This window comes from Drosophila nasuta, chromosome 3 (assembly GCF_023558535.2).
Source record: "Drosophila nasuta strain 15112-1781.00 chromosome 3, ASM2355853v1, whole genome shotgun sequence".
NCBI classification, from domain to species: domain Eukaryota; kingdom Metazoa; phylum Arthropoda; class Insecta; order Diptera; family Drosophilidae; genus Drosophila; species Drosophila nasuta.
This window is the reverse complement of record NC_083457.1, coordinates 16,184,714-16,208,966: the sequence shown is the minus strand read 5'-3', so window position 1 is coordinate 16,208,966 and position 24,253 is coordinate 16,184,714. Positions and strand designations below refer to the sequence as shown.

The following is a 24,253-nucleotide window of genomic DNA, read 5'->3' as shown; positions in this document are numbered from 1 at the left end:
CAGTTTTCGTGACCCACGACGACCGCTTTCGCTGCCATCAGTCAGTTGTTGTTTTGAAACGTTTCCGTGTGGTCGCTTCGCTGTTGTCGGAGAGCGTTTCGTTCTGCCGCGTTGCCAAAGCAAAATACGCGCCAAAAAATTAACGCCTTGTATGTGCATTAATGCATAGAGATGTGTGAACGGTGAACTAGTGCAAATATAGAAAGCTAATTGAGCCAAACGCTAAAAAAAGGTATTTAACAAAATTACTCGCGCTTGCCGCCGCAAAAGGCAAACAACGAAATAAATATTCGTCGAAACGGCGACCACAACAAACCAAACATAATTGGATCGCATGCCGGTTATTGCGACAAGCACACACACAAAAAAAAATACGTATGTGTATGGGTAATCTATTGTCGCGTGTGGAAGAGTTTGGATTGCAACTACTAAAACTACAAATATGAATATAAATAAAACAAACAGCAAATAACAACCAACAACAACTACACTAGAAGTAAGGGTGCTACACACAACCAGGTGTGCTTATGCCTATGCACATGTGTGTGTATTACTATATGGGTGTGTGTGTGTGTGATTTTGTTGTTGTTGCAGTCCTTCCACATTTTGAGCTGGTTTTTGCGGCATTCATTCTGCCAGATGTACGAGAAACAGAAACAGAACGAGAATGAGCACGAGAAACGCGTATTCTGCTTCCGTGCCGTGCCTTGAGTTTCAGTTTTAGTTTTGCTTTTTGTTTTGCTGCATTGCTTTCAAATAAATTTCCTTTTCAACAAACATTGCACAGCAGCTGTCAGCATCGCACACACACACTTACGCAGAGAACACATATGTGTGCGCATAAGTACATTGCACATTTGGTTGAGCGTCTTGGTGCGTCATTGGGGAAATTGTTAAATACCTCACGTTTTGTTCTCAGATTTTGCATAGTTGAGCGAGAAAAAGCAAACATTTCTCAGTTGTGCTCAAGCTTGTTAACGAGCACATCAGCAACAACTACAACTACAACAGCAATAACAACAACAAAGATAACATCGTCATCATCATCAGCAGCAGCAGCAGAATCATCATCCAAAAGCCCAGTGCAAAATGTCCGCAATTAGCAGCCGCAATCAGAAGATGGAACAACAGGTAGGTGGCAATGTTCACACATTTGCTCTCAATTGAAATGTATGCGAGTATATAAATATTTATGCGAATGCTGAATGCACATTTCTTTTTATATTTCACAACAAATTGAAAAGAAAATCTTTACAAAATGGCTGTGCACACAAAAAAATGTGTGAGTCATATAATCACAAATAAAGCTAATTTCAACATAGAATTAAATTAGTTAGACAAAACATGACGAAATATTTCTCTTATATATGACATCTCATTTACGATATTGCCAAAAAAAAAAATGTAAAAGAATTTTAATTGGTTCTATAAATAACTGAATACTTTTATAATTATTTAAATTGAAATGACGCAAAAAGAACATTTTTGAATTAAGAAATAATTGTATTTTCATAAAACAACAATTTAAATTAGGCGTTTTCCGATACAAGATTAATATTTTTCATTAGATTTTCGTGCACTTTTATCGATAACAAGAAGTTTGAAAATTTCATAACAATCTCAGCTTAAAAGTGCATTAATTCTCAATCACATTTCACAGAATCGACACCCTTAGGACTTTTGAAGTGTTATCCTGTTTTCTTAACTCCCACGTTCAATTCATTCCCCTTTTTTTTCCGTCTTCTTTGGCTTTGCTCCACCTGGTGTCGTGTTCCCCAGACAACGGAATCGAATTAAATCGAATTTCAACCTCGAAATCGATTGGCTTTTACTTCTTAACATTATTTTTTCCCCTTATCGGGATTCGGGATTCACCCCACTCAAAAAAATAAACATGCTATCGTTGCAAGTTGCATGTTAGCATTTGCTCCAATTCAGAATTACTTCGAAAAGCAATCATCAAATATATCAACTATTCCATAAGGACGTTCTCTATTGTTTGCTCTGATTTCCTTGTGTTCCAAACAAGCTAATTAATAAATTACTACAATAATTTTACTAATAACAACATAACGAGTGGAGAAGGTCGTTATTAATTAACCCTTGAACGGTTCAAAATTTAATGGAAAGTCTATCTATCTATATTGTGTTCTCATATTTCCTTGTATACCAAACAAGTTAATTAATTGTTAGAACACATTAAGAATATATCAGGTAATGAAGGTCATTATTAAATGATGTAGAATTTGTCTACTAGTTTTTTCTCCAATTTCCTATTTTGGTTGTGCTAACAATAAATTTCCATATAAAATATTACAATAATTTTAATAAATAAATATCTCTTAAAGAACCTTGTTTAATCTAGAATCTTCCCAAGATATTCGACTGAGAATATATGTATATATTACATTATTTACTACATGAAGTCTTAATCCTTTTCGTCCTAAGTTATTCCTTCGCTTCATAAATCCGATTGCAGTTTGACACTGAGTAACTTTTTGGTAGCATTGACAATTATTTAAATTTCACAGTTTCAAAGTCTTGAGCAGCTGTGAAGCAGCATAATGCATTTAATCCATGAGAATTACAATAAGTACTCGTATTCCATATTCCCAGCAAAGTCAACACTTAACTTGTTGGTTGCGAAGTGAGCCCTTGGATTGAGCATACACTTGGCAAATGAAACTGTCTACGAATAAATGAAAGTAAACATTGTTTTAGCAACAAGCTCAAATGTAATGAATAAAAATCATGTGAGGGAGGAACAAAAAAAGACTAAAGTGCACAGAAACAAAGAGAAAGAAGAGAAAGAGAGAGGGAGAGGGAGAGAGAGAGAGAAGAGCATGCAATTTGCAGTTAACATAAATCAGCAACAATGTTTGTGCTTGTGGCAGTATAATTCATGATTAAAATAAAAATACACAAAGGATTAATAAAGGCAACAACGTTGAGAGCTCAAATAAAATTTGAGGAGACCAAATGAACAAACAAAATGTAAGGCGGAACCTTTTGCTGTGCAATTCAGTTCAGTTCAGTTCAGTTCAGTTGAATTCTTGTTGTTGTGCCCAGCGTAACTAGGGGCAACTATCGTAAATTATATTATATAAACACAAACACAAGCACACACGCGACACACACACACATGCACACACAAAAGCGAACAAATATTTTGATTGTTGGATTCAGCTTTGGCTTTTAGCGTGGAATCAAGCGACATTTTCCACAGCTGAAAGAACAAATACGAATATCGATTTCGACTTCAACTTCAATGTGTCAATTAATCCAATGAGTCAAGCAATAAGTCAGCCAATTATTTACCACAGCACTCCTGACTTATCGAGCATATGTGAAAGCTCTCAGAGAGAGAGAGAGAGAGAGAGAGCTCCATCATTCCTTCAAGCCAAGAAAGGCGTCTGCTCACATTAAGTGGCGCAATGTCTGTGGCTGCTTAAGTGGCCACATACTGCTGCCGTATTCAGTATGTATTGCTGTCAAAAGTCAAAATACTCCCAGTCACATCACACCACCCACACTCAATGGCCATCAATGCCACGGGCCACACACCTCACAGTATTCAACACGTTTGGCAAATGTGGCTAACGGTTAACGGTTAGGCCAAAAAACCAAAACCTCCTTCCCAAACAATTAAGAAAGGTTCAATTGAGTGTGATAGACTGTGAGATACCCGCTACTGATTGTCAATAAAAGTGGTTTTATTCTTAAATTATACCAAATTAATATACCGAAAATTCTAAAATATACCGAACAGTACAATATTATCTCCTGAATATACCAAATCAATACACCTGTTTTTCTTAAATATGTCATATCACAAAATATACCAAATAAATATACCTGTTTTCGTTAAATCTACCGTTCCGTGCGATATTATTATTTAAATATACCAAATTAATTTACATAAAAATATTGACATATACATAACAAGTAAGAAAGCTACAGTCGAGTGTACTCGACTGTGAGATACCCGCTACCCATTTGGAATAAAAGAAATATATTTTGCGGTATTTTCTCAAAATATACCGAAAATACTGCAAAAATACTAAAAATATACCGAATGGTATATTTGGTATATCGACATAGTACCGCATTCAAAATATACCATAGACAGCACAATATACCAGATTGTCAGCCAAAGTAACTCAGACCCCTAGTAAGTAGGCGCTTTTGCCCATACAAAAGTATTTCTTTAATAACTTCGACAATTTTTATCTGATTGCAACCAAATTTTCAGGAATCATAACTACTATAGTTGTTATTGTATATACCAAAATTCTCTAGCTTTAAAATTACGCTTGTCATTCGATTTTTTTTTGATTTGCGGGGGCGGAAGTGGGCGTGGCAAAAATTTGAAACAAACTTGATCTGCGTGCAAACATAACAAATGCTGTCGAAAAAAAATTATAGCTCTATCTCTTATAGTCTCTGAGATCCAGTGTTTCATACGGACAGACGGACAGACGGACAGACACACAGACGGACAGACGGACATGGCTATATCGTCTCGGCTGTTGACGCTGATCAAGAATATATATACTTTATAGGGTCGGAGATGCCTCCTTCTACCTGTTACATACATTTCCTGCCGGCACAAAGTTATAATACCCTTCTACCCTATGGGTAGCGGGTATAAAAATATATATGGTATATTAATATACCAAGTGCTTGCAAAACATTTTAGTTCTATCTTTTAAGGCCTCTGAGATCTAGCTGTTCAAACGGACAAACAAGCTGATGAACTTGTCTATATCGCCTAGACAGTTGACGCTGATCAAAAATATATGTTATAGGTAATTCTTTGACGGAATTTGTCACGTGCGACCGTCTTTACAGAGAAAAAACATAAACTAAAACAATTTTTAAAATTAGTGAAGGTTATTCTTAAAACTTTGGATTAGCACTATATTTAGAGCTAAGATTGATTTAAGGAACTTGTTCTGTTTTACCAAAAAAATGTATAAGTTCGTTCATTTTTTGGTTTGCGTACGAATTTGTTTATTTTTCCAATTATCAGAACAGAAAACATAACAGAACAAAAATTCCAAAAACCATTCTTAGCTCTAATTAAAGTACTAATCTAGAGCTATACGAATACATTTTTTTTATTTTTAAAATTTTTTCAGTTTATGTTTTTTCCACTATAAAGACGGTCGCACGCGACAAATCCGTCAGATAATTACCAATATATCGTAATTTTTGCTTTATGAACTCAGAAAAGGCACAAAGCTATACTACCCTCCAACCCTAAGGGTAATGGGTATTAAATCCCCACACAAAATTCTAAACGGAAATGACGCATCGCTATGGCTTTTGTTTTTGCTGTTGCTGTTGTTGTTGCCGGCGCCTTTTCGGCATTTCTTTCTTGACTTGGCAGGATTGTAATTTTAGGGGTGTTGCGTTGGGGTTCTTGACCTATTGCTGCCGAAAACGTCCCGTCGGCATACGAATCCAATACTCGCACTCATTGTGCTGCACTTCTACTCCTTTGACTCTTTGGGGCCCAGCTAACAAGTTTGTCCAACAAAAAAAACGTTCTGTTTGCCACAATCATGTAGGACAACGCAAAGCAAACCACAAAATTGGAAACTTTGCTCCATTGCACTAAACAGCAAGCAAGCAAGAACATCAAAAACATACTAAGCCAACTTTTTGGGGCTTTGCTGGCATGTCCTCCTAGTCCTGGCTATGATACGACTTCTCGTACTTTCTGGGGGATTCCCTTTTACACAGCTTCTGCAATTTGTGGCTAAAAGCCGAGAAGCAAAGGCTCACAAGGATGGCAGGCAAAAAAACCTTGTATTAGATGAACATATAAGCAGCAGATTTCTATACCCTGTAACTAACACGTGGGGTATTCACATAAATTATGCATACTGCATGTGGATTAATAGTTGAGCAGCATGTGAAGTAAAGTTCTGCAAACTTAGATGAAAATTTAAACTTTAGGTATGTCAAAGTCTAGTGCACTCGACAACAGCTTTCACACTCTTTTTTTGTCACCCATGTAGAACAAAGAAGCAGAGATATAAACGCGGCAGGAAAAAATCTCGTAATACACGGCAACATTTTGTCGTAATTTGCAATTTATGCAATGCGAACGCGTCCTGCTGTGAGGCCTCATTTCAATTGCAGATTCCGTGAATTGCAATTTGCCACCGAGCGGCAAGCTATGCCAATTGCTGCAGCAGCGCTGCCAACTTGATTCAATTTAGCAGAGCAGTCGAGAAAAGTTTCACCTCAGCAGTCGACTGAGGGGAATAAAGTAGCTTCACAGCAGGCTTGAATTTTAAAGCTTTTTGATTTCACCAAGAGTTTGCACTGGGAGCATGCTCGACTAGATACCAACTTTATATACTTACAAAAGAATTGATATTCCAACTCAAACGAGAATCTCTTAGAATAAAATTGATGTTTAGGTTTTGCTAAAAATCAGAATTTCAACTTCGTCTATTACATATTCTTTAATACTTGTTTCTGTTAGTAATTAAAGTTGTTCAACAGTTTGGAAAATTAAATCGTTAATTTATAATCAAATTATTTGCAGAACTTGTAATTCTGTGTGTCACAGACAGACATTGATAAACTGCCACTGCAACTTTGATTAAATGCGGTTTGTCTTCTTATTGACAGCGACACGAACGAAGTCCCAGATGGACATTACCAAAAGTAGATGCAGAGTGTTATTGATTGACAGCAGTTTATTGAATCCTTAATTATCCAATTGTTTCAGTTAAATTCGTAGTCAACTATCTGCAGCATCTACAAATTGGTTGTGTCATTTCCATTTAGCGAATCTATGGAAGTGATTTAATATTAATGCAAATTTGTGCACTCAGCACCAGAAATTGGATGGGCAACATTAAACATGAATGGCCAAATGAATTCAAATATAATGAGTACATTCGCTTGTAACATTATTACGTTTTAATTGCAAAATAATTGCAGCTGGAGGAAGCAGGAGGCTGGTTAATTAGTGAGCACTTGTATTGAAATGTTGTGAATACTAATTGAAATCAAGTGACATTTCCAACAAACAGTGGAATGTGGCACTAGAAGACACTCTATATATAATTTTATTGATCTTCGATTGCTGACAGTTTCTTTGACAGAATGTGTAAATCAAGTTAATTAAACTCACAATACAAAAAAACATAATTAATGAAGTCTTAGCATTTGAACTTATCTATTTTTATACATAGTTTGATTTACTTATTGGTAAAAAAAAACAGCATTAATAATTGATTGATTTCAGTCTTAGTCTCATTAACAGAGTGATTAAATCAAGTTAATAATAATTGAACTAGTACCTAAATATAGGTATTATTAATTAGTGCAATTTTAACATTCGCGTTTTACTATGTTAATACCAAGTTTAATTTACTTTTCACAGAGAATTAGTCAGAGAGTTGCTGAAAATATCATTTACAGAATGTCTAAAATTTAAAATGTAATTAAATGGAATGTAAACCAGCATATAGAAATGTTAGAGCAAAAACACAATTTGATATTAAATTGAATTTTAAGTATTTTTACCCAAAGTATTTTTACACCAAGTTTGATTTACTTTTCAACTTTTTCTAAACTCAAACTCATCATTGATAATCAATTGATGACAGCCTCATTTGCAGCACATCTAAAGCAATTTAATGAAATAGAATCTATATCAGCATCTAGAAATGTTAAAGCAAAAATACAAGTTAAGTCAAAAATAAATAGAAATATTTATAACAAGATTCGCTTAAGTCTTTACATCTTCCTAAAAAAAAAAAAACCAAGTAATTTTAGTCTCGGAATATAAAATACAGCAACACCCAGTTTGAAGTGTGCAGCAAGGGTATTGAAGTGTGCATTAAAGTCTTAAACCATTGAATGTTTAATTGGAATATTTTAACACTTGAATTTCAATTAAACGCATTAAAATTTCATTTGAAAAGTCGACCACTTGAAATGGAAATGCTGGCAATTTGTATGTTGTTTTTGCTAAATTGGTTTGCTTGCCTATTTAATGGACTGTCAATAACAAGCACAAACACCAACCAACTAACATTTATACTAGTTGGTATTATCTGCTTAGCCAAAAAGCACAGCACTAAAGGACACTCCAATGCAATTAGCCCGCCAGCTAATTGGGTCAAAAATTAAAGTAGTTTTCGTGGCAAGCAGCAGCATCGGTGGGAGTGGCATCTGCTTAAAGGTTGCCCGCAATTAGCCGACAGAATGCCAAACAATCAGACTATGCCGCAAATTAGAAGTATTAACTGCGGTGCAAAAGTGGAGGGGCAAAAGGAAGAGCCTCCGTCAAAGGTCGTGCTGCGTGGAGAAACCACAAAATTTAGCACGCGACACCCAAAAAAAAAAAAAAAAAACACAGTTGTTCTGTTTTCGTCGAGTTTTCGAGAAAAGTTCTGCAACGAGCTGTTTCACGCGAATTAATTATTGCATACTTTATTTCTGTGCTCTTCACTCGGCAAAGAATAACAAGTTCATCAGTGGTCCGAAATGTTTCGGGGGAGGCCAGCTGAAAGTTGCGGAATAAACAAATAAATAAATGTGTTTAACTTTAAAGGCATGGTCATTAAATTTAATGCGTTTTCAACAGCCAATTCTGTGAGACGCATTCCATTTGATGGCCAATTATGAAAAGTTGTAAGGAAATGCAGCGGAAAGTCCAAACAACATCAACCGAAACCGCTGCAAAGGCTAAAAGCAAACACACACAACCAAAGCCAAAGCCAGTCGACGATGCGTGGGTTGCTTTCAGCAACAGGAATGCAGTAATAAGTTCCTTTTTATTTTATTATGTTGGCTGGCAGAAAGGGGTTCGTTCGCTGGTTGCTGCAAGGATATTTATAGCTTATACTAAAAACACGCAACTTGTGGCTGGAATAAAATATAGAAGAAATGGCTCAATTATTGCTCGCAAACATGGTTGGAAATACCAAAAATAAACTCACTTTTATGCATTTGTATTTATTACTATGAAGAACGAGCTGAAAGTTGCCTCAAGTTCTCATTTTCTTTCGCTGACTTTGTGGTTAACTGTTTAACCCAATTATTGCAATTACGGCTAACTTTAAAATGAAATTTTGCGTCCAGGCAATTTAACTTCTGATTTATGAGGGTTTTTCACTGGAATTTCCCTCTTGCAGGTGTCGAAATTCGAGGAATATAAACTTGCTTCCATCCGATATAAATTCTGATTTATAACGAAGATATTCTTCGCTCCCACGCTCAGTCAGCTGTCGACATAATTATGTATTCGCTTCAAGCATAAACTTGATGGGTTCTTGGGGGTTGTGAGCTGGGGAAATTTGTTTGGCTGTTTCATTTGAATGCCTGTCATAAGCGCCAAAGAGTCGACAGCCATAAAGTGTGTTTATTGTGGTGCTTTTAATTTTTTTGTAGGTCATAGCTTGGAGTTGGAAAAGCTCAGCACGCGTTTCCTTATTTTTATTTCTACTATTAAACAGAAGCTTTTGCTGTCAACAAATATCGCGCATAATATGTTAAATTTCCTCGTATTGATTGATGCTGTTACAAGTTTTGCAATTCATAATAATCAGAGTGCCAGGGATTAGATGGCCGGACAAGTTCGTTGTAAAGCTGTCATTGACAGCCTCTATTCAGTGCTCAACAAGTACCCAACTACGATGATCATTTAATAATCTGTCTCCTCGGCGCACAAAAAATCTGACACGCAAAAAGAGATTGCACAAAAAAAACAAGTAAGAATACTACAGTCGAATGTGCTCGACTGTAAGATACCTGCTACCCATTTTCGATAAAAATAGATAATGACAGAATACCAGAATAATACAAAAAATATACCAAGGACTATATTTGGTATATTGATATTGTACTACATGTCAATTACAACATAAAACATATAACAAATATATACTAGATTGTCAGCCAAAGCTACTAAGACTCGTTGTAAGTTGACGTTTTCCCAAAAACAAAATTTTCTTAAATAATTTCTTCAATTTTTATTTGATCGTAACCAATTTTTAAGGAAAGAGAGATACCCATTTTCAATAAAATCAAACCAGTGCGGTATTATTCTTAAAATATACTGAATAATGCAATGTAATCAGTTAAATATCACAAATTAAGATACCAAAATAGTGAAATATACCGTAATGTATATTTGGTATATTGATGCCAAATGAAACGTGTGGTACTACCAGCTAAATATACTAAATTGATCTACCAAAAATACTGAAATGTACAGAAATGAATAATTGGTATATTGATAGAACAAGTGTTGTCAAATTATTATAACACTTTCTTTGATCGCCACTGAAATATGGCTATATTGTCTCGAATGTTGACACTGATCAAGAATATATATATACGGTAAGAGATGTTTTCTTCAGCCTATGGCATACATTTGCTGAAGGCACAAAATCGTGATACCTTTCTACCCTACGGGTAGCGGGTATAAAAAGAAGAAGCGACAGTAACAGTAACTGTGCCAGCCACTCGGCAGCCTTGGTGAATTTTTTTGAACTGGATTTTCAGCTGGCACTTGTCCGCTTTTGTGCCTCCGTTTACGTCTCCGCCTCCTGCCTAACACCTGTCAAGGCGGCTAAAAGGCAGTTGGGCCGCGGAGTAAAGGAAAGTGATTTTGTAATAACGCAAAGTGGGATAAGCACACGACGTAAGAGAGGGAGACAGAGAGAAAGAGAGATAGAGAGAGAGAGCGACAGACAGGGGCTTAGGGCGTTGCACAAAAAGTGACAGAATAAGCGCAGCCGTTGCCGTCGACCAACATGACGTATGAGCGATATTAAATAAGCCGTAATATTAACGCCAGCTTGCCTCGAGTATTTGCTCATTTGCAATGCAATTGCTTTTGCCATCCACTTGCCTTCTGCAATATTGAATTATATTAAGGTGGAATGAATATAATCGATAGAAATCCAAGCCGCTAGAATCAATTGAGTGTTGTTCACCTCGGCATTCCTCTTAATTAAAAGCAACGGCATTGGCATTGTTTGTGTGGCACAACAACACGCATCAACATGCCGCTGGCAAGTTCGATTAGTTAGGCTTGGCGTCAACCTGTCGCCTGGACACAAATCGAAGTGCCATTGATCTATCGGACATGTGAGCCACGCCTGCCATTGGCCGAACACACAATAAACTAACGACCAATGTCCTCGCTCGCATTCGCGTTCGCTTTGCCATTGTCCTCGCTCTGTCCAGCCATTCATTCATTCATTCATTTATTTGGCCAGCTGCGTGAACGCTTTTCTAATCACCGACGGGCGCTGTTTTGTGGGTGTTTGTTGTTAGTGTCCTTGCACCTGCATTTCAATCGACTCTCTGCGCCTTTTGTCAGCTGCCATTGTTGTGTTGTGTTTCTGTTTTTTATCGATTATGCGTCGCGTTTGTTCTACTTTACGACTTGCAATAACAAAAAACGCCCTCAATATAATACAGAGTACACGAGTAGCATACACGGCGTATGCTTGATGGCAATTAAATTACTTTGCCCTTTCACCCATTCGCATAGATAACTGCTTGCCATTGTTTTTATCGTATCACAAAAAAAGAAGAGAAATTTAATAAATATTTGTATTGAAATTCTTGGTCATAAATCTTTCATGACAATTAATGGGAGCATTTGTTGGGAGCAGTTGTTGGATTCTCTATCATCTCTCGCTCTCTGTTTTTCTCGTTTGGACACCTTTGTCACGTCTACAGGACCATTAATTATAATGCAAGGTCTTGACTCTTGTCACAGCGAAGAGCTTTAATCTTTATTTAATGGATTTGATTGAACATTTCTGATATTAGTGTAATTAGGTCAATGGGAAAATGATTCGCCCCGGTATTAAATTATAGGTTCAGATATCAAATCATAATTAGCCAACACACGTGGCGTATACTTGATGAGCAAAAAATTTAGTCGAGCGTAGCTATAGTTCTGCATTCCTTTGTTCCAAAGGTTATCTACTTACTTTATGATGCGTATAAAAAGCTCGTAAAACTGATGTTGCTTAACATCTTAGCACAACAATAAAAGTCAGTTGAGGTCACAATAAAGTAAACAACATTTTTATTGAAGCGACTAACATATTATTTTTACGTTTCATTAGATTAACAACCTTAAATATGAAATAACCAGATTTATAAAAATATAACATAAATAAAATAAAATAGAAATATAAAATATCTTTACACAGAATAACAGTTATTTTCCATTACGTTCGATTTCTATAATTTTACTATAAATATTTATTTAATAATGTATTATTTATACACGCATGTAGTCATGTGGTTGTATTTTAAAAATACAAAAATAATTTAACAATAAAAAAATATATATTAATAATAACCGTTTAGTCAAGTTGCGATATTGATAACAGACATTATCTGAACGTCGTCGTTTTTTTTTTAATTAGAATTACAAGCAGAAATATTTGGGAATATTTAGTGGAATTAAAAAAATAAACATTTATTAAATACAGATAAATATTTTTTTTTATAGATTATTTAGTCATTAATTTTGATAACAAACAAAGAAATTGTATGCCAGCAGACTAAGCAACAACAAATTACGTATTAGATTGTATTAATATACAGTTAGCGCCATAAAAAAAGCCGCACTTTGAAGGGTTACGAATTTTTAACTTTCAGGGCCTGTGGTTTCATTATATGATTGTGGATTCGCCCAATAACAAGTTAACTGATGGTATGTTAATAAAAGTGCATACCAATTTTTATTTTTAATTTGTTTTTAATATTATAAAAATGGTGTTTTTGGTTTCACCCTAGTTTTAACGACTTTTCACTATTATGGCAAACTTAAGGAAAAAATCTTAAAAGTTATAATAATGAAAAAATTCAACAAAAACTATTTTTTTTCCAATTGAACACCTTACTAACTATAACAAAAATATTAAATCTAGGCAATTTGACGATAGACATATTTTTTAATTTAGCTTAATACTTAGAAGTGCCACCTTTGGCCTTAATTACTTAATTTTACCCTATTGTGCATAGAATCGTAAATGGAACACAAATATTTCTTCGTTATATCGTGTATCCATACTTTTTCTATAATATGTTTTAGCTGCTTCATAGTTTTGGGCTTACGCTTTCTTATTTTGGCACCCATATAGGCCCCAACATTCTCGATTGGATTAAGGTCTGGGCTGTTTCCTGGCTAATCTAAGGACTGTATAATATAATATAATAATTATCGCGTTTTGTACAGAATTTTCGATATTTTCTCTCTGTAGCTTTTCTGTGAATATTAATTTTTCTATCGTCTAAAGGTGAAAATTGTACTTAAATAGAATTCAAAAATTTTTAATATTAAATAGTATTAACATATAATAATAATTTAATAAGAACAGATTCACTTTTAGTGTCCATTTTTTTTTTTTGTAAATCCCACGAATATTTATTTTAAACACTCTTTATCGAGTTTTACATTATAGTAAAGCTGACAAATTGCTTTTGCGTGCTTTGAAGCGCATTTGGCTCATTCAAGGATAACTCGTCCTTTAATGCAATTTGCATGTTTTAATCAAATTGTTATGTTTGCTTTTAACACACACCGACACACCCAGCTGAACCACACACACGCACACACATATTTGTACTCGTTTGGCGTCCCTTAAGTATTGAAATCATGGCAACAAAAAGGAAAAAAATACTGGGTACCTAGCTCAAGGGCGCAAATGTCGATTGAAAACAATTCAAAATGTGATATTGGCGTGCCATTCCATGTACATATGTATATATACCCTTCCCTTCCCTTCCTTGCTTTTCACTCCTTGCTGCACTCCCTTTGGCAAAAGGCTATTCGCGTTAACTTGCAACGTGCGCTAAAACTGCAAATGAAATTGCAAAATGAATGCAATTTAAAAGCTGCTCCATCGAAAAAAAAAACCATGACAACGTTTTTATTGTTGTTGTTGTATTCGTCAGAATATCCTTCGACTTCGTTTTGTAGAAGGGGCAATGCAACAACTCGATTGTTGTTGTTGCAGCAACATTAAGCAGCAATTTTTTATTGATAAAACTTTCTTCTGACGCTTGCGAGAAGCCAAGGCAAACATGTCCGCATACAAACCTCATCCTTCCACTCAACTGAACTAACCACAAAGGGGCGCCCTCTGTCGGTGGGTAGTTGCTAGTTGATGATGTATTATGTGTTCTCACTCAGCACCGTCGGACTGTTTACTCCACTGACACCTGTCTGTGTCTCTTTCTAACTGTCTACGTCTACGTCCGTGTGTGTGTGTATGTGTGTGTTTGTGTGTACATATTTCTTATCTTTGTCTGTGTCTTATGGAAACACTCACAATATGCAACTGAAGGTCGCTCAATTGTGCAAACATTTCTGCAACATTTTAGACACGTTAGCAGAAAGGAATGCACAAAGAAAACTTTGCAAATTGATATTGGCACATCAATTCTGCATACGATTATGCTAACAAAACAAAGTACAGCACAAATGAAAAGCAAATCCAATAAGAGGGACAGGCCAAATGTTGTTTTTATGCAAATATTCAATACCTTATTGATGGTAATCAACGAAAAGGACAGACACAGATACTGGCTTCACTCAAAGTATTTTAATGTATTTTCCAAGGATATTGAAAGAATGCGGAAATTGTTAAATCAATGAATTTTGTTTAGAAAAAGGTACAAAACAAAACTGTTATTTGATTTGTATCTTTGCTAGGAGATTAGACCAATTCTTGCTTCTTGTTCAGATACAATTTCAGTTATACAATTTTTGCTTTTTGTAGCATAGTTTTTCACTTTTTTCCAAGAATTTTCTTTAGGCATTTTTATAAAACAAAACCGTTGATTGATTGCTTTTCTAGGGATTGGACTAATTCTACTTTTTGTTGAACAGCATTTCATTGAGGATTTGAGTTATTAAATTTTCTACATCTTCGATTTTCGATAGTCATTACTTTTTATAAAGAAGTCATACTTTTTATAAAATAGCTTTTAAATGTAGATTAAAACTTATTTTTAAATGTTCCCTATAACATTTATATAGAACAAACTTTTTTTTTTAGCTATTTTTGTTATATATTAGACAAAATTTACTTATTTTTAAAACCCAATTTAAATACAGATTTAAGTTATAAAAGTTGTAGCATAGTTTTTCACTTTTTTTTCATGAATTTTCCCTAAAGCATTTATATAAAGCAACACTGTTGTTTAATTGCTAACTTTGCTAAGAATAAGGATTAATTTTGCTTATTCTTCAAACAGTATTTAAATATGAAAAAAATAAATTTTGTTTACTTACGTTTCTCCACAGTTTCACTTATTTTTTATAATAATTAATAATTTTTGCTTCTTGTTAAGCATCATTTAAATACAGAAGAGATTTCTGTTGTACAATTTTTGCTTATTCTAGCATATTAATTTACTTTTTTCAAGAATTTTTCCCAACGCATTTACACAAAACACAACTCTTGTTATATTGCTATCCTTAAAGCAATTTTACTTCTTGGCATTTAAATATACATTATGTGAAGAGGATTCTGGTTTACAATTTTTTCCTTCATAGGATAGTTTTCACTTTTTTCCTAGAATTTTCCCCAACGGAATTTTATTGATTTACTAAAAAAAATATGCTACATAAATATTATGCATGTTGTTTTTCTGGGAATTAATGAAAGTTCTTATTAAAAACAACCGAAAAATAAATTTGGCATCAATAGCGATAGCTGCATAATTTATATAAAATAATCTGTGCACACATGTGAAACGAAAAGAATTATAAAATTCGATGTAGGATTCGCAGAATATATTAATAAAGTTTTCCGCAATAAGCTTGTATATTTTACATTTTTAATTCAACGTGTCTCTGGGCGTATTCACAAAAAGGGAAATTTGACTCCCGCTTAATATATGATAAATGTTTTGAATTCATTTTGCGACGACGACGACGACGACGCAATCAAAATGACATCCTCAGGAAGCTGGCAACTAATTAAGAACGTTGCCTCAAATGACAGCCACAGCCCGTCGTTTAATCTGCTCAGCTTGTACTTTTACTTATGCAGCAGCCAAATCGACATAATTAAAGCAATTGTTGCATGCAACACGACCGCTGTCGACAGTTGTCACTTGCTGCCACTCGAGAGGGTTTGCCACTGCACACACCTGAGCGAAGACGACTTAAAGACACAAGGACAAGGACAACGCAGGGCTAGGATGATTATGAGATGATACTAAAGAAAAAGTTGTTGGCTTTTGAGTGAAACACTTGACGCAATAGCTTAAGGCAGACAAAGACAAAGACAGAGAGAGGGATAGAGAGAGATGTCTAAAAGCTTTTGATTAGTTGCTGCACATTTGGATGAATTTTACACAAGTTAAGCGGACTGAACATGGCAGCGTAATTAGCGTAATTAAATGCCAATTTGGACAATCAAATGAATGCGTTGGCAATCACAATCCACAATCGTGTCCCTTGTCCTTTATGCTCTGCGCCAAATGCGACTCCTTCGGCAAACACTCGCACGTAATTGCACGTGAATTATGAAAATGCCCGAGGGGTCAGTTGCCGGATACGGCTCTGTCATGCGACTTTGATAGCCGGAGGTCTGATGAAATGCATTGCTCAGAGCCTCCAGAGGCTCCCCAATCGACAGTCTGAGCTGCTGCTGTTGCTGTTTCTGTTTCTGTTGCTTCTGTTGTTCCGCTGTTCGTTAATATTAAATCAGTTCGTTTTTACCGATGACAAGCCAAGCATTTAAGGGTTTAATACAGGATATACTCATGTGTGTGTGTGAATGCGATGCTGTTGCTTGTTAAGAGCGAAAGCCAAAGCCAAACCACAGGCAAACTTGTCAATTCCCCCACGTCCAATCCAGGCAACATTCATTCCTATTTATCATCATACCTGGAATAAAAACAGAAAATAGAGAAGAGAGTTCGAATTGAACTTTTCCTAGGAAATTGGCAACAAGCAGTTGCGAGTTTTCCAAGCGGATTAAACGAGAATGTTCAACAATGTTGTCATGTAAGGTTATTACATCGCATAGCAGAGCTCGGTCAAAGCCTCAAATCCTCAACTACATTTGTGCATCCTTTTTAAAAGCACTCAAAGTCGAACTGTGCTGTAAGTTCACTTAGACACAATAAATAGCAAAAGCAGACGTGAGTTAGAGCAGTCTTGAAATGCAGTCTCAGAATAGCTATTGGAGAAAAAAGCAATGCAAAAAAAAAATAAAATGTTAACGCGAATGATGCTCAACTATGAAATACTTATAGAAATGGAACAGCTATCATAACTTATAAGTGAATAGATTAGTAGTAAAAAAATTTGTATCAAGTTTAGGATGATTTTCTATAGTTGACTTCGACAATCTGCATTTATTTATTTTAAAGTCAAATAAAAAACATTAACTCTAAGAATATTTAGAAGAACCTCGACACTAACCAACTCTTCAGCAATAGTATTAATAATATTAATATTTAACTTGCTAATAAGATTGTCAAAGCTTTAAAAGCCGAAAATTAAGAACTTCAAAAATCCATCTATAGTACTACAGGAAATGTGTGTAACAGACAGAAGATGAAATAATAAATAAATAATAAATATTTATATTCTTATCATTCAGTTGATATACATACCTAGATCTTAGATACTAGAAAATATAGTGCTACAATTTTGTGTGGTATTTTTTTACGGAATTAGTATATTGATATACAAAATACAATATGTTTATACACGATGCCCGGTGAATTAGTATTTGGTATATTAATTTGGTATATTTTAAGAATAATACCGCAATCTTTGCTTGTACTGAAAATGTGTAACGCACATCTAAAAGTTTAGCACACTCGTCTGTAGCTTTCTTGATTATTTCATCTTATTAGCTTATAACGATACTCTACTACATTCAAACAAGATTTGTTAACTACTTCGTAGATACATTTTCTATACTCTAGTCTAGCATTCTTTTCCACAAACATTTTCAAAGAGTATAACGGATATAAATCTACGAGTAGCTCGATAGAATATGGAATGCCTGCCAAAATATGAAATGAATATGTGAAATTCTGCGGCTATGCTAGACCGTAAATACGCACACACACACACACACACACATACTTTTATGTATTTATGTGTTGGTGGCTTGTGTGGAATTTGATGTGCAATTTTGTGGCGCTTTTAAAGCTCTTAAACCATCATTGGAAAGCAAAGGAAAAACGCAGCAATTGCAATGCTCAGTTGAGTTTTTCACTTTTCACTTTGATAACGAGAAATAGACGGAGGAATAGAGGAAAAGGATTTCAGAGTTCAGGGTTGGCTTGTCAGCAAACTGAAAAAGGATTAGCCTTCAAAACGGAATTCAGGTTATTTACACAATAACGTGACCCAAGCGACGCTCGCTGTCTTTAAAAGTGTTATCTTTCGGTTGGCCATGTTGCAGCTGGGTGCAAGAAGCATTTCTTATTAAAAAGTATCTTGGCCAAAAACGTTGGGCCATTAATTAAAATACTTACAGCAAACCGCACCAAACTTTTCTGCAGCACGCAACTTTGTGCTCTAACTTTAGCATTGAAATCGTTCATGCAGCACTAACAATGCACCGAAAGTTGCCCCGTAATAATAAATATTCGTATATTTCGCTAGTTGAAAATGTAACAAATTGTTGTATTCAGTCACTCACATTGTTATGCAGCGTCATTCGCCTTTATCATCGTCGTGCTCGTCCAGCATCCAAATGAACCCGAGTATCCCGTGTTAAAGACTTGCCACATATTCGCTGTTGCGACATGCCGCATAAATATTAATGGTAGCACCTTTGCCTTCGCCTAGCCAGGCAGCTTCAGGCAGACAGATGGACAAGGCAACCTTTGTTTGTGCTACACAAATATTTACACACAGACCAGGCGAACATTGACCACAGCGGAAGCGAGTTAGAAAGAAACAGCATGCTTGAGTGAGAGAACGAGAAAGCAAGCTAAGGCGACGTCTCGTGGCAGCTTCTGTTGCTGTTTGACTTTGCCTTTATTGAACTGTCAGAGGACTGAAGCAGCAGCAGCACATTCCCTTCTCTTTGCTGATGAAATGCTTGATCCGAATTTGACCTTTTGTAGCAAACATGTTGACTTCATCCATGTTCGGGGTGCTAACGAGTGAAATCCATGGACTCATTGTTAACCCGCGTGCATGCAAAAAGCGTGTTCGTCTGTGTGTGTTAGCGGGTATGTCTGTGTGTATGTGTGTGTGTGTGTCAACATAACAAAGGCTGCCATTTGCCCGAAGCTCTGTTACTTTGCGCTTTGGCCTTTGTGCCGCTGCGTGCCTTTCTCACATGCCCAGTCACTTGCCACTTGCCACTTGCCCCACTGCCAACATGCCAACTCGTCACATTTTACTGCATACTTTCAGGCGCGCCCAGCAGCCGCCAACGCCGCAGTCGACGTCACCGTCACCGTCGCAGTCGCCGTCGACGTCGGCCATTGTTATTATTGTTGGCTCGAAAATTTGCATACAAAGTGCAGAGGCAATTGAGCCATTTAGGCCACTACAAAACGTGGCTAATTTCTGCCCAAGAGCCATAAGGATTCGCAAATAGTAGCGGGCATCAGACGTACTATTCTCAAGAGCTCAACCGTAAAGTGGCATTCTTTTCTTCAGTTATTTTCTAATCTTCAATGCCAGGTGAAGATGCTGCCACTGCCGTTGCTGCTGCGACAAACTTTGGCGACAAACTGGCACAACTTTTGTGTCATGCCTCGTAAAATGTTAGAGAGGAAAATCAACTGCTGAAAAGGCAAAGCCACAGAGCCACACAGCACTTTCTCATTGTCTGTTGTACTTTCGCAATCGCAACGAAGTAACAAGCTGACAAAGAAATAAATGTTCCGAGTACATACGACAAGCATCACAACATTTTTGCATGCGAGCTTGCCTCTCGCTTCCCTTTTTTATTACCTGAAACTGTCGTCGGTCCCAAAAAAAGAAAAAAGGAAGAAAAAGCCAGCTAATTAAAGCCTTAAAGCCGGATATTAAACAATACTAGAATGCCTTAGCAGCTTACTCGTAAATGGCCTCCCCAAAAATTGTGGCTATGATTTAATCCAAGCATTTTGCCAACACACATCATTAAGACATTTTATGTTTTTTTGATTTTCTGTGTCGAATAATCTGGCTAATAAAATCTGTGCGAATGTCAAGTATTCACTTTCTATCGCTATCCGTAGTTGAATGTGTTTTGAAATAATGTCACGTCTCTCTGCAGCGACTGGAAAGCATAATAACTTATTGCAAGAGCTCAACCGTACTTATGATATATTGCATAGTCAGCAGAATTTATTCAAGCAACCATTTGACATGAATTTCTTTAGTTGGGGAAGCAGAAACTATTGCCAATATTTTCTAGAGCTTGTTTCGCACTCTCGACTGCTGCACTTGTAGTTGAAAATTTTAAATAAATTAACAGTGCGGTATTATTAAAAAATATACTCAATTAATATACCGAAATAATAATAAAATATACATATCGACATAGAGTTCAACATTTAAAATATACCATAGAGTACCAAATATACCGAATTGGTAACCCAACACTAAAATACTTTATTTGATTTATAAATATTATATAGTATTACGCTCAAAATATACTATAGACTATAGACTATAAAATATACCAGATGTAGACCCAGACAGTATAATACTAAAATGTATCGAAAGCTTTGATATATCAATATAGTAATACATTCAACATATACCATAGGTTACAAAATATAACAGATTATCAACCAAATCAACTCGTAAGTCGTTTCTTTCCAAAAATAATAAACAAAATATTTTCTTTTACCGGCTACAAAAATTCCTGCAAATGCAGGTTTTAATACCATAAAGCACAAAGTATTATTAAAGCTTCATAACATAGCTAATGCAGCACAAAAAATTGTATCCAATTTACACAATTTAATTAAAGCTTAATACCGTCTAAAGCGCCTTTGACATTATTAAACTGCTCATATTTAAATAGTAAATATTATTAGAAAAACAAACATGTAAAAAAGACATCCTATTAACTATTCATAAATGCTTTTTGCTATTGAAAAAAAAAAACTAAACCTAATTAAATTCACAAAGCAATTAACACCAAATGGCAAAACCAATAAGAGAGAAATATTTAGCAAAATGATAACTTAATGCACGAATGGTTTAAACAAGTTTTGTGTAAGCCTCTCAAATTGACTACAAATAAAATTAAAGTGCAGCAGAGACGTGACTCAAACTCTAATATAAATTTGATACAGAATCAATAGACTTCGTTGCGAAAGAAGAAAACGTGTTTGACATATTGAATTTAAGAGCATCATGCTTATAATCAGATTTATCATCCTTGATGACATACGAGAGTAGTAAATCCTTATTGAAGCTGAATTGTGGTAAATAAGCTCTTTGTTTGCCAGAAATAAATAAAAGAATAAATTGCAGAGTCGATGAGGCTGATGCTGAGGCCAAGTCAAGTCTTTAAATTGAATTCACAAAGCTGGGAAAACAAAGCACTTTAGGCCAGGAGTCGCAATCAGCGTCACAGACAAGGTGGTAAATTCATTTAATCCGGCTTTAAGCTTATGGCAAGATATGTGACGCACATTCCAATGAAGAACTCATTGTGAGTGCCACAAACAGAGACAGCTAGAAGAGAGAGAGAGAGAGAGAGAGAGACAGGGACACAAAGAGAAACAGGACATGACATGACAACATCGATGTACTCCAGCAGGAAAAAAAGGTGGATTGGGCTTATGGCTTAATGAAGCGGCGGCTAAATGGATGCCAAATAAAAAAAGGACCACACACTCACTCACACGCATGCACAAACATGTCGAGAGGGCAACAGCCCAACAGTCAAAGGCGGATATAAAAGCTTGTAATAGTTTGCAGCTAACCCAATATCCATTTTATGGTCGCCTCGTATTTTCTTCGCCTTTTTTTGCTGCTAAGGTTAATCGTCAGCTCGTGTGAGTTGTCGTCCAAATCGATGAGTATTTTTCCAAGCCATTGGTCATTGGTTATCGTCGATACTTTCAGAGGAGAGAGACAGTCCTCTGTTGGCTGCTCAGCGACGCATTAAATATTCAATAGTTCGGTCTGACTGCAAACACAACGAGTTTGTTTTCACATTACTCAGATTCAATTTAAATTATAAATGTATCAAACATATTTATGCAGCGACTGTGCTCGAGTTAACTACGTGAATCTTAATAAGTCAGAAAGCTACACTCGAGTGGGATCGACTGTGAGATACCCATTAAAACAGTGCGGTATGTTTTAAATATATCAAATTAATTATACTAAAATATACTTAAGATTATGTTTGGTATATCTATATACTATTACATTCAAAGAATACCATAGAGCGTAAGTTATACCAGAAATATTTACTAAAAAAGTCGGTATTTTTTAAATATCATATTTAAAATTACTAAAATACTGAATGTAGCGTTTGGTATTTCTATATACCATAATGTGAATCAAAGTAGCTTTTTCCATATAAAATATTTCTTGAATAACTTTTACATTTTTTATCCGATCAAAAATCTTGACCTTAGCTTTAAAATGAAGTTAACTTAACTGTCACCATTAACACGCTTATTCAATCATGAAATTTTATATTGTGTAAACATATCCATGGAACTCTCAATTAGAGTATTAGCAGATGTCTAAGCTTGCCTTGTGGTGCTGACTTTATCAATTTGGTCGTGCCACGCGGCGTATGAGTAATCATTTTATTGCACGACCCCAAAAACATTACAAGCATTTAAGCATGTGTTGTGCGTGTGTATGCGTGAGGCAGCACATGCTTTTTATAGCTCACTGTAACGCCCTTTAATTTTACGCAAATTTGTCTGGCAAAATGAAAATGAAAATGAATATGAATATGTGTGTATGTGTAATACACTCACTCACATTTCAAAGACGCAAAACATTGCGCTGCATTTTTGATGTTCGACCATTAATTCTGCTTATTTTTGGTGAGAATTTATGTGTGACATTGAATTTAATAACCCATATCAAATATGCAGCCAGCCAGCTGCTTCTGCCAACCTCTGTTGCTTCTACTGCACATGACTTTCACTCTTCTTTTCTCTTCTCTGGCTGACTTTCTTTTGGGCCATAAAATGGTACTAACCTTGTAACGAGTACTTTGCGCATACTGTTATTATACTTTTCTTCTTTTTTTGATGTTGTGTGGCAATTGTTTTGCACTCATCAACTATCTCTCGCATGTCGGAGGATTCTAAAATGCCCATATCTTTTTGCACACTCTCGTAAACTCATTTCTCAACCGATTATTCCCTTGTCAGCTATATATCATAGTCATAATTTGACAACGTTAGCGTTTGCAGCTTATAAAATCTTGACGCTGAGTATGTGATATAATTTTTGATAAGCAAATACAGTATGAGTTAAAAAGTCAATGAGGAAGTTAGTATTTTGTTTGTTCATAAAAGGTGATGTCTAGATCAAGTACTTATCCAGATTTTGACATATTTAATATATGTTTCGAATTTAAAATAAGAGAATTCGAGATGTCAATGTCAATTATCATCTATATAGTTTGTGACTGTTCGTAAAAATTTTTACCTAGATCAATAACATATCATTAAGAAATTAGTATTCCTGATGTGATCCATATTTCGAAAATTGATAAAATAGAATTTCTTAAGTAACATCTTTTATAGATTCTTACATTTTTATCTACCATAACTTATAATTTAAAATAAACTAAAGTAAAGAAATCAAAATAAAGTTAAATATTAAAGTAGGTTGATTAGGGAAACACTTAATAAAAGTAGAGGAACTTCAAGAAGTGGAGCTGATGGGAAAGTTATAATTCCGATGGGTGATGTCTTTCCCCAGTTCATAAAATTTTATTTATATTATTGCATTTTTAACTTATTTTGTTGAAACTTGTAAACTCGAAAAGATATCAAAGGAGGAATTATTTTTCAATATAAGTAAATTTGTTTTACACTTTTTTTACTATATCGTACACAAACTTTTTACATTGTTCTAAATGTGTTCCCATCTCTATCAAACTGTTTCTTCTTTTCCTCAAGCGCATTTGCGAAAATAAGTTTCCCACACACGCAGTCAAAAAAAACAAGGTGCGCAAACAACGGTGAGCCATAAAACCACGAAATGTCGCAGCTACAACTACAGTAACGAGTACTCATACACTCATACGCTCACACACACTCACATGCA

General features: G+C 35.3%; 1 protein-coding gene across 1 annotated transcript in view; it reads left to right on the top strand.

The window, feature by feature from the left end:
- The first annotated feature begins 62 nt into the window (after window positions 1-62).
- The window catches only part of LOC132792734 (protein king tubby), a 32,512-nt gene continuing 8,321 nt past the window's right edge, over window positions 63-24,253 (top strand). Inside the window, exons 1-2 of the mRNA XM_060802189.1 lie at window positions 63-496; window positions 920-1,131. Of these exons, the coding sequence (XP_060658172.1) occupies window positions 1,090-1,131 (42 nt within the window). The 5' untranslated portion in view covers window positions 63-496; window positions 920-1,089. The remainder of the gene's footprint in view (window positions 497-919; window positions 1,132-24,253) is intronic.